General features: G+C 33.6%; 1 protein-coding gene across 4 annotated transcripts in view; it reads left to right on the top strand.

Moving 5' to 3' along the window:
- Positions 1-19,555, top strand: part of LOC308552009 (lysine-specific demethylase 6A-like) — a 252,461-nt gene that overhangs the window by 190,000 nt on the left and 42,906 nt on the right. For all 4 annotated transcript variants that reach the window (XM_081126956.1, XM_081126954.1, XM_081126955.1 and 1 more), the window contains 4 exons: positions 2,592-3,370; positions 4,648-4,777; positions 6,211-6,316; positions 6,769-6,974. In XM_081126956.1, coding sequence (XP_080983082.1) covers positions 2,592-3,370; positions 4,648-4,777; positions 6,211-6,316; positions 6,769-6,974 — 1,221 coding nt within the window. The remainder of the gene's footprint in view (positions 1-2,591; positions 3,371-4,647; positions 4,778-6,210; positions 6,317-6,768; positions 6,975-19,555) is intronic.

Raw genomic sequence — 19,555 nt, 5'->3', positions numbered from 1 at the left:
GGCATAATACTTTCTAGTTCCCCCCATGCTGTCCCAAAGGATAAAAATATGTGTTTATTGATTTCAAAGAGAGGGAGATAGAGGTAAAAACAGCAATGATGAGAATCATTGATCAGCTGCCTCCTGCACGCCCCCTGCTGGGCATGGAGCCCACAACCCAGGCATGTGCCCTGACTGGGAATCAAACAGTGACCTCCTGAACCATGCCAGCCAGGCTGATGTCATTTCTTTCACTTAAATTATATGTTAGTATTTATTTTTTTATATGTTAGTATTTTGTTATTGTTGCACCCCTCTGTTAGCTGGGTGCTTTTTTTAGAAATGTCTTTAGTTCACCTTTGCTTTTGAAGTATAATTTTACTTTATCTAGACTTCTCATTTGGAATTTGTTATGAGTACTTTGAACATGTCATTCCACATACCTAGATTCCAGTTTTTATAAGAATTCTCTTGTTTATTATATCACGTTTCCTTTTAATGTAATGTGTCATCATCTTTGCTTTGGGATTATCTCATTGTAGCATTTAGCAGTTTTATTATCATGTCTGGGTATATAGTTATTTTATTACTTGTACTATTTAGGTTTCCTTAAATACTGAATTTTTTAATTTGATGACGTTTTTGTCAATATAGGAAGTGTTCTTCCTTGATTTTTTTTTTCAAATATAATTTTTGAGGGTCTGTTCCTTTATGTTTAGCAATTTTTTATTGGCTACTGGTCATATAAAATCTGCATTGTAGCTGTTCTTCCTTATGAACTTTTTTTTCTCACTTTAGTAACTTGCTGGTTGAACATTCTCAGCAAAAGTTGATAGCCATTGTTTGTTTTTTAGTTTTAATTTTTACCCTGGTGGCTTTGGATTTTCCTCTGTGTTTGTAGTATTGTTGGTAGTCAGCTAATTCTTAGAGTTAAATTGTGTTCATAGTCCACTGGCAGCCTATTGAGTATCTTTTGAGAAACACATTGAAAGTTGTAGGCAGTTTTGAAGTATCCCTTTGCTTTCACTCCCATTGATTTCCTTTAAAAAAATTATAAACTCAAAATATTTTATCTTTAGCTTGGAATGTTATATAATGTTACTTTTTCATCTGGTTGCTTATTTTCTAATTGTTTAATCTGTGAGTTAATTTTGGTGGTGATGAATGAATTTATTTGCCTAAACCACATCCTTTTTCAGTGATATTTTGAGTGTTGCTTAGATTACAATATGCGCAATTTCTTTACAAAAAGTTATGTTATGTTACCAGGATTTTATAATACTTTATTTGTATTGTATCTTTGAACTTTTAATTTGTGTCATTATTAATGTTTCAAATATGAAAGTAGATCACTTAAATAATCTGATTAAGACCATTTATTGTTAGTTCATGCTGTTTTTTGATAAAACTCAGTGTCAGAGACATGCTGTCAAATTTTAATTAGGTGATTAAAAGTGACTTTAGGGTATATATAACTTGTAAATTCAAATTTTGCCACATCACATGTTATTAACTGACAAATTTCATTAACGGCAACGAGGTGTTAGCCAGTGTCTTAAACTAATTAACAAATTTAGAAAGCAGCAACCATAATATTTTCTCCATGGTTCTGAGATTCCACTTAATATGCAGTTTGAAGTTAAAAATATTGTAGTGTATGGTATATTTCTAACTCCTGCGATGTTACTAGCTTTCATGTTCTATTGTTAAAATAGTTTGCAAGCTGTAATATTGTTTTAGTATTTTAGTATGACTTTAATCAGTGTTGATAAATTAGCTTATTAATTACTTTGTCAGTAAATTCAAATCTTCTTAGAGCAATTTATGACACCAAGCACAAATTTCAGGTAAAACTTACATAATTCATTGTATATTTTTATCCAATAAAAGAATTTTTCTGTGTCCAAATGTTTTATTAATGTTGATAAACTGCTCCATCAAAATTCTTTAACAATATCAGTATATTCTCCTCATTATGTGAATTTGGGGAAAAGTGCTCTCTCTCCAAATCATTCATGGGAACACTACTAGAATGCCTTTGTGGGTTGCAGGGAGAGACAATGGAAGGGTAGAAATTCATATGAGTTATTTCTTGCAGTATTATAGATTTAATAGTTTTGCTGCTTTGATTAAGGATAGTTGCTATGTACATATAAGGTTTGCTGATAATTTTAAAGGTTAACAAATTTATTTTCTGTATTAAGTTTATAATACATTGTAGGTAAGTGACTTGTTATATTTAATTTGTGTCTATAGCTTTAATTGGTAATGATTGTACATATTTACTGATAAATTTCTGTAAAGATGAAAATGTGTACATCAGAATTGAACCAAAAAAATCCCAATCTTATGTGAAGAAATATTACAGCATGTTTTAAAAACTACAATCAGCCCAGTTTCATAATTTTTCCTAAAAATACTACTTTAATCAGTTGGTAATGGGAACTTTTTAAATTAATTTTTAGGATTTGAAATAAATTTATATTACACATTTAATTGTTTACTTTTGGTATCTTTGCTTTTAACATTTTAATCCTTTGTATTGTTGAGTTTGCATAATTACAGATTTAAACAAACCTTTTTACTTACTTTATTTCTCTTCTCTTTTTTAGAGGCTTCACAAAGGTCAGAGTTCACATTTGTCAGGACCTGATGATGAACAACCTTCATTTTCCACTGGATCTGTCCAGTATCTCCAAGCAGCTAGCAGTAGTATTCAGAAACACATTGGACATGGAACTCTGCCTAGCAACTCAGTAACACAGGGAGCTGCTATCAATCACCTCTCCTCTCATATTGCTACCTCATGTGGACAGCAAGGCACTACTTTTACCAAAGAGAGCCAACCTTCAGGAAATAGATCTTTGGTGCCTGAAACAAGCAGGCATGCTGGAGACACATCTAATGACTCTGTTGTTGTCAAAGGACTTTCTAATCATGTTCAGCAGCTGAGGATAGAATCTGTTTGCAGTCCTAACCATGGAGATTGTACATCACCAGATTTACTAATATCAGACAGCCCTCAGAACTCTGCCTCATTGATTGGAAAAGCTAGTGACAGTGTGGGTACTGGAGCTTATGACAAAGCCAGTAGTATTCACCCAGCTATTCATACAAAGACTAATAATTTTATTACCTCTTCACCCTCTTCAGTCATTTTCACCACAACACCTTTCTCAAAATCCACTGAGCAGACAACCACACACAGTGTTACCAGCCTTAACAATCCTCAAAATAGGTTACACACAATTAACAGAGGAGGATTAGGGAACTTACAAAGCTCTAAAAAACCAGACTTGCCTATAATTGGCCTCAAATCTGATCCTCATAGTATACCATCAATGTCTATGTCTATATATTCAAGTTCCACGGAAGTTCTGAAGGCATGCAGGTTAGTAAGGGAAATTTAATCACCAAGTGAAAATTGTTGATTACTGTCCAAATCAGAAAACTGAAACAATATTTTGATTTTATAAGAAACAGATTATGTAAAAAGTGATGCAGTCATTTATTTAAAATAAGTTTCATAAAAAACTTTGTTATGCTTCAATGTCATTGTACATATCAGCATTTTTTTTGAGATTTTTAGTTTCTAGTTTAATAAAAATACAGATGTTATTTAAAATTTCTTACAACATAAGTACATATGCGTTATAAAAAGTTAGAAAATATAGGCAATAAAAATGATAAAAATATCATATTCCAGCCTCTCAGAGATTACCACTATTATATTCATATATATATACATTCATGTGAATATATATATACACATATATGAATGTGTATATATATATGTATACACACACAGGTATTTTTAAACCAAAATGAAACATACTGTTTCTTTTTCAGTTTTAATTTCACTTTTTCCATATCAAATTTCAAAGTGTGTAATACCATCCATATTTAAATGTTTCATTGTTCCAGAAGTAACTATTTCAAAGGATTAACAGTTTTTAGTATTTGCTTTCTAAGTTAACATTTTAAGAGTTTATAAGTATCTAATGTTTATAAACTAAAATTTTAAAAGTTTGAGTTAGGGAGTAATTTTCATACATGTTTAAAATTTATAACTTAGCAAATGTGATATCTTTAATTAAAGAGAAAAAGAGTTAATCCAAAAACATTAAGTTACATACAGTGTGAAAATTCATAGCAACTATACAATTGACTTTGAAATTATTATAATCTATAAATTTAATAGAGTCTTCCTGAATATTAGTCAGGGAGTTGCACAGAGAATCAATCATCTTTGAGAATAGCGAACAAGTGGTGTTTCTAGATTTTAAAGTGGTCACATAGGTTTTCTAGTATTAATATTATGATATAGAAAAGGAGGAGAATCTTATGAAATTATAGATATTAAAACTTGTTTTTGCATGTTATTTTTTAACATTAAATGAAAATCTAAGAGTGAAATATGTTGAGAAATCTGGATAATTTATATTTTTTGGGTATATAGTATATCTTGTTTAAGAAAAGTATAAGAAATCAAAGTGAACACATGCTGAAAGTTATAATTATTCTGTTTTTTTGTTTTACTGAATGGATTGCAAATATCCTCCTAAGTGATTTTATTTTTATAAGTGCCCTATATTTAAAACTTAGATTTTTTAAAATCTATTTTCAAAATTAAAAGGTGATATAGTTCTTCTACATATTATTTTACAGGAATTTAGGTAATAATGGCTTGTCTAATAGTCACATTTTTTTGGATAAATGCCCACCTCCAAGACCACCAGCTTCACCGTACCCTCCCTTGCCAAAGGACAAGTTGAATCCACCTACACCTAGTATTTATGTGAGTCTCATTGAATAATTAGAAATCAAGTGTCTGAACTTGTCTGTTTTTTGAAGATACATTTTAAACCAATGCAAATTAAATCAATTTTTAGAAGTTTAGATAAGGTTAATTTTTTTCTCAGTTAGTTGAAGATTTTGCAAAAACATACTGGTATCTTAGAGGATAGATGAAAACTAATATCTCTCAGTCTAAATATAGCCAATACCTATTTTTGTAAATAGTTTTACTGCTCCACAGACAAGGTGATTTATATATACATTATCTCTGACTGCTTTGCATTAGTTTGGCAGAGTTAACTATTTGCAAAAGAGAACATGTAGTTGATAAAATCAAAAATATTTATTGTCTGTCCTTTTACAGAAAAGGTTGTTGACCACTGTTATACTTAGAAATAATTTTTAAGAAGAATATTTAAATTGTTTTCTCACCTATGGGTTGGGATTATATGAGAATAGTAAAACAAAAATTTTTATGTCATTTTTTAACAACTTTCTAAGCCTGTATTTTTCTACCTGCTAGTTGTATGGATCTCCAAATGCATTTGATGTTATATAATTAAAAAGAATTTTTTTGTATCTTTAAATAAAGTGGAGAGTATAAAATTGAATACATACAACTAAAAAGGTAACAGTAAATACAAGTAAACATTTTTAATTTGAAGTTGAGTGCAGTTCTTTTCAGAAACAAGGATTTGATATAAAAAGTTGCTATGAATTGAATTAAAATAATTTCTGTGTGGTTTTTCTCCCCCAGAGTTTCTGTTATCCTTATTCCCTCTAACACACAAGATAAAAATAAATAAATAAACAAACAAACATTAAAATACTTAGAATGATTTCACAGATGAGAGAATTTTGGAGATTTGGCTCTCTTTTTTCCCCAGCTGTTCTCAATGCTAATATTTTATTAAAATTCACTGATACCTTAGAGAATAGGAAAGTTATGAGATTAAGATGAAAGTAAACTTTTCAAAGTAAACTTTGAGAGAATAAATGCAAAGTGAAGATTTCTCTCTTGTGGATCATATTGAATCATTTTGCATTTTTATAATAGTCTAGTAAGTTTCACTTCTCCCGACCTTTTATACAAGAATTATGGAATTATACTTGAAAAGCAAACTCAGGAAATATTTTTGAACTGCTAAAATATTTATATTTTGTAAATCTTGTGATATAATTGGTTGGTAACAACATATCAAAAATTATCAAATTTAAAATGTATTTCTCTAAAGGAGAAATTTATGTAGCAGTTATATCCAAATAACAATTTCCTGGAAAGACTAATGATAAATACTGTAATATGTAGCAATACAACATTAATGGTTAAGATACATTGCAGATGTTAAAATGCTTGGTTGGTGAAAAATTAATATGAATAGTATAATATTTAGTCATTTTTCTTAGATCTAACAAAACATTTTAATTTTACAGTTGGAAAATAAACGTGATGCTTTTTTTCCTCCATTGCATCAATTTTGTACAAATCCAAGAAACCCTGTTACAGTTATACGTGGCCTTGCTGGAGCTCTTAAATTAGGTAAGTTTTATTTTTTTTAAATGTTTGAATATTTCTTTTATTATTATTAATTTTTAAAAACACTCAATTTTTGAGTTTTTATTTTAATGTTTTCTCCCTTTCTCAATGTTAACACATGCTGTCAATATTATTTATTGACAGATTTACCGTGGATTTTTAGTTTTTAACGGTATCATTATGCAACATTAGTGGTTTAAATTAGATAACCAAGAACCTTCTGAGTATAAAATGGAGGTAAAATTAGATCCTCCTTATAAATTTTCTAGCCCCTTGTTACCTTCGTGATGGTTAGACTTGTTTCTTCAAGGGACTGCTACGCAAATTTGGCACCACATGAGTTGAAGCAGTCTTCATGAAATGGATGGACCTCCATGCTTTTTTAAAAGTTTTTTGAAATGTTCATTGTACCAAATACAATTTTATTTATTAATGCAACTTATTTATTTATGAAGATCTTGGACTTTTCTCTACCAAAACATTGGTAGAAGCTAACAATGAACATATGGTAGAGGTGAGGACACAGTTGTTGCAACCAGCTGATGAAAACTGGGATCCCACTGGAACAAAGAAAATCTGGCGTTGTGAAAGTAATAGATCTCATACCACAATCGCTAAGTATGCACAGTACCAGGCCTCCTCCTTCCAGGAATCATTGAGGGTAAGTGTTTATTTCCAGGATACTACTTTTATAACAATTTGTTTAGTTCATATAAGTGCTGTAACTTACAAATTATTAAAGTTCTAAAAATTTAAGCAAAGTTAATAGTTCATGAAATACATATAGTTAATTTACTGTCTTATAAGTCCTTGTTTTTGAAATGCTTTTATTTAGAATGTTAAGTAGTTTACTAATAGTTGAAAAAACAATTTTAATATGAAGAAAATAATGTGTGTAGCTCTCATTTTCATCTGGTCAGTGAAAAGATGTTTCTATTTTGTTTTATCTGAAAGATATTCCTGTAGGAAGCATTACTACAGTCCCTGTGTCGGTCTTAGTTTCTAAAGAAAACTTCATTAGAAGAAGAAATTTACCAAAATATCTTAAAATAAATGAGAAGTTAAAAAAAGTTTATACCAAGGAGTAGGTACTAAAAGACCTAGTAGGAAGTGAATCAAAAATAGAGTACCTAGTATTATTAAAACAAGAACTTTTTTTTTTTAAATATATCTTTATTGATTTCAGAGAGAGGAAAAGAGAGGGGGAGAGAGAGAGATAGACATATCAATGACGAGTCATTGATCTGCTGCCTCCTGCACGCCCCCAACTGGGGATTGAGCTCGCAACCCTGACCTGTGCCCTGACCTGGAATTGAACCCAGTCACCTGGATCCTAGGTCGACGCTCAACCACTGAGCCATGCCTGGCCAGGCTAAAATAAGAACTTTTAAATTCTTTCACAAAATGAACATAATAATAATGAGATCACTAGATATATTACTCAAATATTTAATTTTAATAGTTTTCCTCCTGTGTGTCTAAATTTAAACTGAATTTGGACTACATATGTCCCAGATAAAATGATACTGAAGTCTCATTAAAAATAAACTATAGGGTTAGAGATTTCTTATCAACCATAATACTTTAAGTGAAAGACTAGCTTTTTTTTTTAATAGTCTAATTTTTTTAAGAATACATCAAAGTACTACAACTGAAACATAATTGAAAGTTTTACATGTGTAATCCTTTCACGTCATTTTTCTTGGGACAGTATTTAAAATTCTGACCTTATTTTTACATTTTGACTTTTACTTATTTATTAATCCTCATCAGAGGACATTTTTTCCATTGCTTTTCAGAGAGAGAGAAAAATTGATGAGACACACATCATTGGTGCCTCCTGAAAGAAGTAGGGATTGAGCTTGCAAGGATGCACGTGCCCTTGAAATGAATCGAATCCGAGACCCTTCATTCTGAGGGCTGATGCTTTAACCACTGAGCCAGTCCCAGCCAGGGCTCATTTTTACATTTTTAATCATTATTATTCATCTCCAGCACTTTTTCATCATCCCAAACTGAAAGTCTGTGTATCCTTTCAAAAAGAATTCATCACTACCTTCTTTCCAGTCTCTGGTACCCACTATTCTGCTTTCTGTTTCTGTAAGTTTGACAATGCTGGTTGCTTGTAAAAGTGAGATCATGTAGTATTTGTCCTTTTGTTATTTCATTTAGCAGAATGTCTTTCAAGATCATGCATGTTTCACAATTGCATTTCTATTTAAAACTTCAGAGTACTCCATTGCTGAGTATAGTATAAACATTTTGTTTATCCCATCGTCTATTGATGAATATTTGCATTATTTCCACTTTTTGGCTTTTATGAATAATACAGCTATGAAAATTGGTGTGCAAACATGTTTTAATTTCTGCTTTCAGTTCTTTTGGGTCTGTTGCCAGTTGAATGAACGACTACGGCATGTGGTGATTCTATGCTTAATTTTTTACAACCTGTTTTTACAGTTGCTGTACCATTTTATACTTCTGTCAGTATGACACAAGAGTTCTAGTTTCTACACACTCTCACCAAAAAACCACTGTGTTTTTTTTTTAATAGCTGTTTGAAGGAATGAGGAATGGTATCTCTTGGTTTTAATTTGCATTTCCGAATGATGAGTGATGTTTAGAATCTTCTTTTGCTTTCATTTGTATTTCTTTGGAGAAATATCTATTCAAGTTCATTGCCCATTTTTTAATTGTGTTATCGGTTATTTTTCTGTTGTGTAGTAGGAATTCTTTCTGTGTCCTGAGTATTCCATATTAGATACATGAATAGCAAATATTTTTACCATTTTATGGGTTCTTAATCTTATTGATAATGCTTTGATGCACAGATTTTTAAAATTCTGATTAATTTATTTTTCTTTTGTTGGCTGTGCTTTTGGTGTCATTTTCAAGAAATAATTGCCAAATCTAATGTCAGAAAGTTTTGCCATATATTTTTTTAAAGAACTTGATTGTTTTCAGCTCTGTGGTTGGATCTGTGGTTCATTTTTCGTTCATTTGTATATGGTATAATAGTCCAACTTTCGTTGTTTTTATGTATCCATGTAGTTTTCCAATAACATTTGTTGAAAAAACTGTTCTGTCTCCCATTCAGTAGTTTGGCATCCTCATTAAAAGTCATTTGACAGTATTATGTCAGGTTTTATTTCTGGGTTCTTATTCCATCATTCTGAATGTCCATTCCATCATGTCTTTGTGTCCATATCACACTATTTTGTTTTACTCTTTGTGATAATAATTTTGGAAATCAGAAAGTGTGTGACACACACCCCCCAGCTTTGTTGTTCCTTATTTAAATTGTTTTCACCACACTTGAGTCCCTTAAGATTCTATATCATTTTAAGATGGATTTCATTATTTCAGTGGGGAGGATTGGAATTTTGATGTGGGTTACATTGAATCTGTAGCTTCCTTTGGGTGCTGTTGACATAATGGAGTTTCTTCTTCCAAACCATGAATTCTTGTCCTTTTCCCTGATCTAAGTGTATAAGCTTTCAGTCTTTCACCATGGGGTATGATGTTAACTGTGAGTCTTTCATACGTGGATATTGTTAGGTTGAGATGTTTTCGTTCTTTTTCCCATTTTTTCCTTCATTCTGCTTATGTGGTATTTTAAGTTTGTTAATTTTTTAGTTTAATTTTCAGGAATTCTGTCCACTAGTATCTTTTGAAAAAACTTTTGTGGTAATATTTTTAACAGATAATGGTCTGTAATTTTTTTGTAGTGCCTTTGCTTCATGTGTCAAGGTAATGCTGTTTTTAAAAATGAGATTGAAGCTTTATCCTCTTTTTGGAAATGTCTTTTAGTCAGACCTAAATAGTTCAGATTGGCTCTCTTTGTGTTGAGAAAAACAATTGGGGATTATTTTTTTCATCTTTCAGATGGACCTGCAGCATATTGTAGGAGGAGTACAGATGGGCAAGTGAAAATACCAAAAGATTTCCTATTTTAAAGTGGTCTAAATATTACTTGACTTTATTTATTATTTTTGCTAGATTGCTATATATCTGTGTTGTTGTTTTTTCATAGCTTCTATAAGATATTTTATTCTCAGTTTCTTGTTATTTATTTTTCAAGGGAGAAAAAGTCCTCTTTTTCGACCACCATTTTGGCAGGTATAAGCCATACACCATTTTCTTCTATACAGCTTTTTTCCTATATAATAAACGTAACATATAACTCACCCACAGTGTACAGTTGAATGACTTTTAGTATAATTGTAGTTGTACAGTCATCACCATAATTGATTTTCCAACATTTCATTATCCCTAAATGAGTGTTCATACTTATTAGCAGACACACTCTGACCTGACAACCATAGCCCAAGCAACCACCTATATACTTAATGTTTCTATACATTTGCCTATTTCATGTATTAATGTATGTGAAATTATATAATATGTGATCTTTAGTGACTTGCCACCTTTTTTAGCATAAAATTTTTAAAGTTTATCCTTGATGTAACATCTGTTACATTTTTTCTGCTTTATTGCCAAATACTATTACAGTAAATAAATATGCATCACTTTTAATGTTTTTTGGTCAGTTGTTGGCTTATAGACAAAAACAAGAATTTATGGGTACATACAGTTCTCTTTTTCTTGGGTAGATGCTTGATAGAATTGCTAGGTTATATGGTAATTCAGTGTTTATTCTTTTTTTATATATATCTTTATTGATTTCAGAGAGGGGAAGGGAGAAGGGGGAGAGAGAGAGAGAGAGAGGGAAACATCAATGATGAGAGAGGATCATTTCTTGCCTGCCTCCTAGAGATTAAATGGAAGTATCATACTGAGGGATTGAGCCCACAACCGGGGCATGTCCCCTGACTGGGAATCGAACCTCAGTCTCCTGGATCATAGGTCAGTGCTCAACCACTGAACCATGCCAGCCGGAAAATGTATATTCTTTTAAGTAACTTGTCAGATTTTTACAAAATGGATGCACTGTATTACATTCCCATCACTGATAGGAAAGAATTCTATTTATTTACACCTTCCACACTTGATATGTCCTTTTAAAAAAAATTGTTTTATTTTGATAAAATACATGTAACAAAATTACCCACTTAACCAAAATTACTCACTACAACCATTACCAATACCTATCTTTACAGCTCTCTTCATCTTCTAAAACTAAAAGTCTATACCTAATAAACAGTAATTTCTATTTCTTTATCTGTTTTTAGTAGAAACTGTCTTTTACCCCTTTTCTTTAAAAAATGTTTTGTATCCCAGCGAGCATGGCTATTTTATTTATTTGTCTCTCTATGGGCTCTTAGGTTGTTTTCATAAGTAAGCTATGGCAAATAATGCTGCAATCAACATAAGGATGTATATATTCAAATTAGTGTTTTGGATTTCTTTGGATAAATACCCAGAAGTGGGATTGCTGGGTCATTTGGTAGCTCCACTTTTAATTTGGGGGGGACTCTTCATGCTTTTTCCGTAGTGGGTGTACTAATTCGCAGTCACACCACAAGGGTTCTTTCTTCTCCATATTCTCACCAACACTTATTTGTTGATTTATTGATGATAACCATTTTGACAGGTGTGACTTGATATCTCATTGCTGTTTTGATGGGCATCTCTTTGCTGATTAGTTCTGTTGAGCATCTTTTCATGTCTGTTGGCCATTTGTATGTCCTCTGGAAAAGTCCTTTGCCGATTTATTAATCAGATTTTTTATCTTTTTGGTGAGGTTCTTTATATTTTGGATATTAACTGTTATCAGATGTATCCCTGGCAAATATCTTCTTTCATTCAGTAGGTTTTTCTATTTTGTTGATGGTTTCCTTTGCTGTGCAAAAACATTTTAGTTTAATGTAATACCATTTATTAATATGTTTCCTTTGTCCAAGGAGACATATCAGAAAAAATATTACTAAAGAGATTTTACTGCCTGTGTTTTCTTTTAGGACTTTCATGGTTTTGTGTCTTATATTTAATTCTTTAACCCGTTTTCAGTTTATTATCTCATATGGTGTAAGGAAGCAATCTCATATTTTTTTCATGTGTGTATCCAATTTCCCCAGCAGCATTTATTAAAGAGACCATGCTACCCCAATGTATAGTGTTACTTCCTTTTTCATTGGTTAATAAACCATTTAGGCATGAGTTTATTTTGGGGCTATTTTCTACTTCTGATTATGTGTCCCTTTTAATGCCAGAACCATGCTGTTTTGATTAGTATAGTGTTGTAGTATAGTGTTACCAGGTAATATGATACCTCCACCTTTGTTCTTCTTTCTCGAGGTTGCTTTTGCTTTGGGATCTTTTGTGGTTTTATATAAATTTTAGAATTATTTGTTTTAGTTCTGTGAAAAATGCCATTGGAATTTTTATAGGGATGCATTAAGTCTATAGATTGCTTTGGATAGTAGGGATGTTTTTAACAGCGTTCATTCTTTCTATTCATGAGTACAGTAGTCTTCCATTTATTTGTATCTTATTCCTACGTGTGTGGGTTGGTTTGATTTTAAATGCAATAGCTGATAGGATTATTTTTTAATTTCTCTTACTGATACTTCATTTTGATGAATAAAAATGCAACTGACTTCTGGATATTAATTTTATATATTGCTACTTTTATGAATTTATCAAGCCTAGTAGTTTTGGGGTGATATCATTAGGGTTTTCTATATATAATATGTCATCTGCATATTATGACAGTTTTACATCTTTATGTCCCCTTTGGATGCCTTTTATTTCCTTTTTTTGTCTTATTGCTATGGCTAGGACTTTCAGTACTATGTTGAATAAAATTTTGAAAGTGAACCTCCTTGTATTGTTTTTGAACTTAAGAAGAGTACTTTGAATATGATGTTAGCTAATGGGTTCTCATTTATTTCCCTTATGTTGCAGTATGATCTCTCTGTTTTATCTTTGCTGAGAGATTTTGCTATAAACAGATGCTGGATTTTGTCAGATGTTTTTCCTACATCTATTGATATGATTATATGATTCTTATTTTGTTTATGTGCTGTATTATATTAATTGATTTGCCAGTACTGAACCAACCTTGCATCCCACAGATAAATTCCATTTGATGATTATGTGTAATCTTTTTAGGTTTGCTAATATTTTGTTGAGGATTTTTGCATCTGTGGTCATTAGGGATATTGACCTATAGTTTTCTTTTTTTGTAATGTCTTTATTTGGTTTTGGAATCAGGGTAATGTTGGTCTTGTAAAATGAGTTTAGGAGTCTTCTCTTGTTTTCAGCTTTTTGGAATAGTTCCAGAAAAATAGGTGTTAGTTGTTCTGTGATTGATTGGTAAAGTTCACCTGGGGAGCCATGTGGTATAGGACATTTGAGGGGAGTTTTTTGATTATTGAGTCAATGTCATTAATATTCATTTGTATAGATATTGTTTCCTTTTTCTTTTTCCTTTAATCTTCACCTATTTTTTTTATTGATTAGAGAAAGAAAGAGAGAGAAACATCAATATGAGAGAAACGATCTGTTGCCTCCGTCTCCCTTGTCCACTCTGACCAACGTGCAACCTAGGTATGTGCCCTGACCCAGAATCAAACTGGCAACCATTTAGTGTACAGGATGACAACAAGCCACCTGACCAGGTCCAGATATTATTTCCTCTTGATTCACTCTTGGAATATTGTATATTTCTAGTAATTTACCCATTGCCAGGTTGTCCAACTTGTCAGCATATAAGTGTTCATAATAATTTCTTACAATTCTTTGTATTTCTGTGGTTGTAGCTGTCACTTTTATTTCTGATTTTACTTAATAAGATCCTCTCATTTTTGCCTTATGAGTCAGTTTTACTTATATTTTCAAAGAACAAGTTCTTGCTTTCAGTCGATCTCTTACCATTTTTGAGACTATTTCCTTTATTTTTACTCTGAACTTTATTATTTTCTTCCTTTTACTCACTCTAGGCTTTATTTTTGTTCCTTTACAAGTTCTATTATGTGCAAGGTTAGATTGTTTATTTGAGATTTTTCTTGCTTCTTGAAGTACACCTGCCTTACTGTAAATTTTCCTCTAAGAACTGCTTTTTTTGTGACCCATAGATTTTGGGCCATTGTGTTTTCATTATCATTTTTTTCAAGGTATCTTTTTTTTTTTAATATGTCTTTATCAATTTCAGAGAGAGGAAAGGAGAGGGAGAGATAGAATCATTAATGATGAGAGAGTCATTGATCAGCTGGCTCCTGCATGCCCCCCACTGGGGATTGAGTCTGCAACCTGGGCATGTGTCCTGACAAATCAAACTTCGATCTCCTGGATCATAGGTTGATGTGCAACTGGCTGAGCCACACTGACCAGGCATCAAGGTATCTGTATATTTTTAAATATATCTTTATTGATTTCAGAGAGAGAGAGAGAGAAACATCAATGATGAGTCATTGATCGGCTGCAGCCCACCCACAACCCGGGCATGTGCCCTACCCAGAAATGGAACCCTGACCGCCTGGATCCTAGGTCGACACTCAACCGCTGAGCCACGCCCGGCCAGGCTTGATTTCTTTCTTGAGCTCATTGTCAGCCCATTCATTGTTCAATCTCATGTTATTTAGCCTTCGTTAATTTATTTGTTTTTTCAAATATTTTCTTGTAATTTTCTATTTTCCTACCATTGAGATCGGAGAAGACGCTTGAAATGATTTCAGTCCTTTTAAATTTACTGAAGGCCTTTTTGCGGCCTTTCATGTGTTTCATGTGTACTTTAAAATAATGTATATTCTGCTGCTTTGGGGTGAAATGTTTAAAAATATCAATTAACTCTTTCTGAATTGAAGTGTCATTTAAATTCACTGTTTCTTGTTGACTTTCTGTCTGGATGATGTATCCATTAATGTTAGTGGGGTGTTAAAATTTGCTACCTTGACTGTGTTACCATTAGTCTCTCTCGTTATGTCCATCGATATTTGCTCTATATATTTGGATTCTCCTACCTCTTGGATATGTAAATGTTTACAAAGATACCGTGTTGTAATACTGGTTTGGTGGTAAATACTCCTTTAGCATTTTTTTGGTCTGGAAAGCTCTTTTTCTCTTCTTTGATTCTAAATAATAGCCTTTAGGTAGAAAATTTTGGGTGTGGGTTCTTTCATTTCATTACTTTGCATATTTCATGCCAGTCCTTTCTGGTCTCCAAAGTTTCTGTTGAGTTATAAGCTGACAGTCTTACGGAAGCTGCCTTGTACTGTCTTTGTTGCTGCTTTTAAGATGCTGTCTTTGTCTTTGGCATTTTTATTGTTGTGTCTTGGTGTGGGCCTCTTTGGCTTGCTCCTGTTTGGAACTTCTGAACTTGTATGCCTACTCCCTTTGCTGGTTTAAGGTAGTTTTCAGGCTTTATTTTTTTCAAATAGGTTTTCAATCTCTTGTCTTCTCTCTTCTCTTTCTGGAACTCCTATTTTGTTGTCCTAGAGGTTTCTTAAACTATTCTAACTTTGTTATTGTTGTTAATCCTCAGGACCTCGGGGTACTTTTTTCATTGATTTTTATGTGAGAGAGAGACAATGATTGGTTGCCTCCCACAAACACCCCGATGGTCTGGGGACGAAGTACATGCCCTTGACTGAGAATCAAACCCATGACCCTTGGACCGTCTAACCACTGACCCAAACTGGCCAGAGCAGACTATTTTAATTTTTTTTCTTCTTCTTTTTGTCAGTTCTGGTTGGCTGTTTTTTTGCTACTTTGTCTTCAAAACACAGATTCAGTTCTCTACTTCATCTAATCTGCTGTTTCTTCCATCCAATGAATTTTTAATTTCATTTATTGTACTCTTCATTTCTGAGTGGTTCTTTTTAATAGTTTCTATCTCTTTGTTTACAGTTATACTGAGGTCATCTATTCTTTCTGTTGTTTACATCTCTTTAATGAGATCAAAGTCTCCTGTGTATGTAATTGAGATGGAACTACCACAGACGCAGAAACATGTACCCTTCCTGGCAGATTCTAGGCAGGCAGATAGAGGCTGAGGAAAATTCAAGGAATTGGGACCAGTACTGTTTCTAGTGGGGAAGTAACCCACCCAACCTCCCAAAACTGTTTATGGGATGTCCCCTTTGCTGAATGCCAGCCCCACAAAAGAACCTTGAGGTATGGGATCTAGGGGCAGTGTCCAAGGGGAGTAGTCCACCAGATCTAGCTAAGTGCTACTAGCCCTAGCCTCTAGACTGGCTCACCTTGCTGTAGTCAGGAGAAGGGCATAGCTCAGTACCTGAGTCACCAATCAGGCAGAGATAGTGGCAGGAGGGGTTTGAGGGGGCTCTGGTGGAAAGAAACACCTTCCATATTTGCTCCCTTGCAGTGAGCAGAGCAGCTAGAAGTGGAGGAGCAGCAGTAAAGGGGCAGTCTCGGACTACAGTGTAAGGAGGTGGTGGTATACACATGATGAACCTCATCCTTATAGACTGGGTGTTTGAAGGCCCAGCCCGTAAGAGGCAAAAGTCAAGCAGTGAGCTGGTAGGAACAAGGCAAGCTCCATGGCATGCCCAAAGTAGTCCAAGTTGACTTCATGCTGCCCCTGCAGCTGGAATTTAGCTCTTCAATGAAGGCACAACAGCAGCTAAATAAGATGCAGAGCATGTGAATCTTTCATTAAGTCTCTACACAGTCCCTTTCTGAGCAGTGCTTGGGCTCCCAGCAGTCCTTGTCCCACCTGAATACAATCCCTGATTTCTCCACCTACCACCACCACCCTCACTGATGATTGGAGTGGGGAGTCAACTGCGAAGCTGTGATTACCTGCTCAAGGGTTACCTCCACAGCCAAGACACCTCTCCCAATTTTTTTTTTCCAATCCTCATCAAGGACATGTTTTTATTGATTTTAGAGAAAGAAAGAGATAGAGAAACACTTATCGGTTGCCTCTAATACACACCCTGACAGAGAAACAAACCCACAACCTTTTTGGTGTACAGGATGACTCTCCCAACTGAGCCACCTGGCCAGAGCTCCTTTCCAATTAATCACCAGGAGAGTATGAGGCCCACCCCATTCTGAGTCTTCATCCCTCCTATAATCTCATCATGTCTTCTTTCTATATCCTTAGCTATGGGTGTTCTGTACAGATTATTTTCAAGTGCAGCTGTTCTGTCATTTAGCTGTAAGTTGGATGTGGTCACTGGAGGAGACAAGCACAGTACTCACCTAGTATTCTGTTTTGACCAGAGGTCTTTCTTATTGTCCTTTTCATTCTAGCTATTTTCATGGTTAGGTGGTATACTATTGTAATTTTTACCTGCATTTTATTACTGAGTATTTTTAGCCTCATTTAATGGATTTACTGTCTTTCAGTTAGTGGTTTCTTTAGTGAAAATATTGAAGTGTTTGGTTCATTGTGATATTAAGCTCTTATCTTCATTATTGAGTTTATCATTTTCTTTTTTAAAAAATAAAATTTATTTTTAAATATTTTAGGGATGCAGCAAAATTGGCTGGTACAGAGATTTTCCGTATACTTCTGTTCCCTCATACACATGCTTTTTCTGAATCTACTGTTACGATCTTATGATACTGCTTTTTTAGCCTCCTGCCGTGATGAATGAGCGATTGGTTCTCTGGTGTTGAGCTTAGCCTTGCATACCTAGGATAAGTCACACTTGGCCATGGTATATATTTCTTTTTATACATAGTTGGATTTGCTTTGCTTGTATGTTGTTGAGGAGTTTTGCATCTATGTTGAGATACACTCGTCTGTAGTTTTCCTGTAGTCTTGTAAGTTTGGTTTGAGCATTACAAGAATCATTTTCCTTGCCTCATAGTATAGTTATAAAATGTTATCTCCTCTTCTGTTTTCTGGAAGAGATTATAGAGCATTAGCATAATTTCTTCCTTAAGTGTTTAGTGGAATTCACCAGAGAACTCTTCTGGACATAGCGATACTTTGTTATGAAAGGTTGTTGTTATTGATTCAGTTGCCTTAATATTTATAGGCTCATTCAATTATTGTCAGTAGATTGTGTCTTTTGAGGAATTGGTCAGTTGCATGCAGGTTATCAAATTTGTTGGCATAGAGTTGTTCATAGTATTCCTCTATTTATATGTGTGTTTTTAATCCTCACCTGAGGATACGTTTACTGATATTTAGAGAAAGAGGAAGGGAGAGAGAGAGAGAGAAGAGAAACATCTATCAGTTGCTTCCTGTGTAGGCCCCAACAGGGCATCCAGCTCACAACCTAGGTATGTGCCCTGACCAGAAATTGAATCTGCATCCTTTTGGTGTACTGGATGATGCTCCTACCAACCGAGCCACCTGGTGGGGACTTCTGTATTAATTTGTTTTTCATTGATTTCAGAGAGAGGAAGGGGAAGGCGAGAGAGTTAGAAACACCAGTGATGAAAGGATCGTTGTTGGGCTGCCTCCTGCACAACCCCTACTGGGGATCAAGCCCACAACCTGGGCATGTCCCCTGACCAGGAATCAAACCATCACCTCCTGGTTCACAGGTCAACTCTCAACCACTGAGCCATGCCAGCTGGGCTTCTGTGTTAACCTTTAATGACCGTGTGATTTGTAATGATGTCCCATCTTCTATCTCTGTAATTAACAATTTGTGTCCTGTGTTTGTATATTCCTCCCCTCAGGTAACTTGGGTTTATCGATTGTATTTGATCTTTTCAAATAACCAGCTTTGGTTTCATTGATTTTTCTCTACTGATATTGTTTTCACTTTCATTGATTTTTGTTTTATTGATTAATATTTCTTTTCTTCTACTTACATTGATTAAATTGCTTTCCCCCTATTTTCTAGAGTAGAAATTTAGATGATTGATTTCAGAGCCGTTTTGTTTTGTTTTCTTTTGTTACATGTATTGACTGCTCTAAATTTCCCTCTAAGCACTGCTTTGGATTTGTCTCACAATTTTATTAAGTTGTGTTTTTATTTTATTTAGTTTAAAATAATATTTCACTTTTTGGAAATATCCTCTTTGAACATGTGTTATTTTGAAATATGTTCTTTAATTTATGCTTTTTTAAATTTTTCAACTATATTTGTGTTAATGATTTCTAGTTTAATTCTATTTTGAGTTGAGAACAGATTTGTGTTATTTCCTGTTTTTCTTAAGATTTTTTTGTTGGTGTTTTAGAGAGATAAAGGGAGAGGGAGAGAGAGAAGAAACATCTATATAAGGGTGAAGCATCCATTGGCTACCTTCAAGCACTTGACCTACCAAGGATCAGGCCTACAACCAGGGAATTGACCTGTAATCCTTGGGTGCTTAGGACAGTTCCCACCAACTGAAACACACCTAGCGAGG

This window comes from Miniopterus schreibersii, assembly GCF_964146895.1.
Source record: "Miniopterus schreibersii genome assembly, chromosome: Y".
Lineage (NCBI taxonomy): Eukaryota > Metazoa > Chordata > Mammalia > Chiroptera > Miniopteridae > Miniopterus > Miniopterus schreibersii.
Note: the sequence above shows the minus strand (reverse complement) of the source record. Positions and strands in the feature narration are given on the sequence as shown.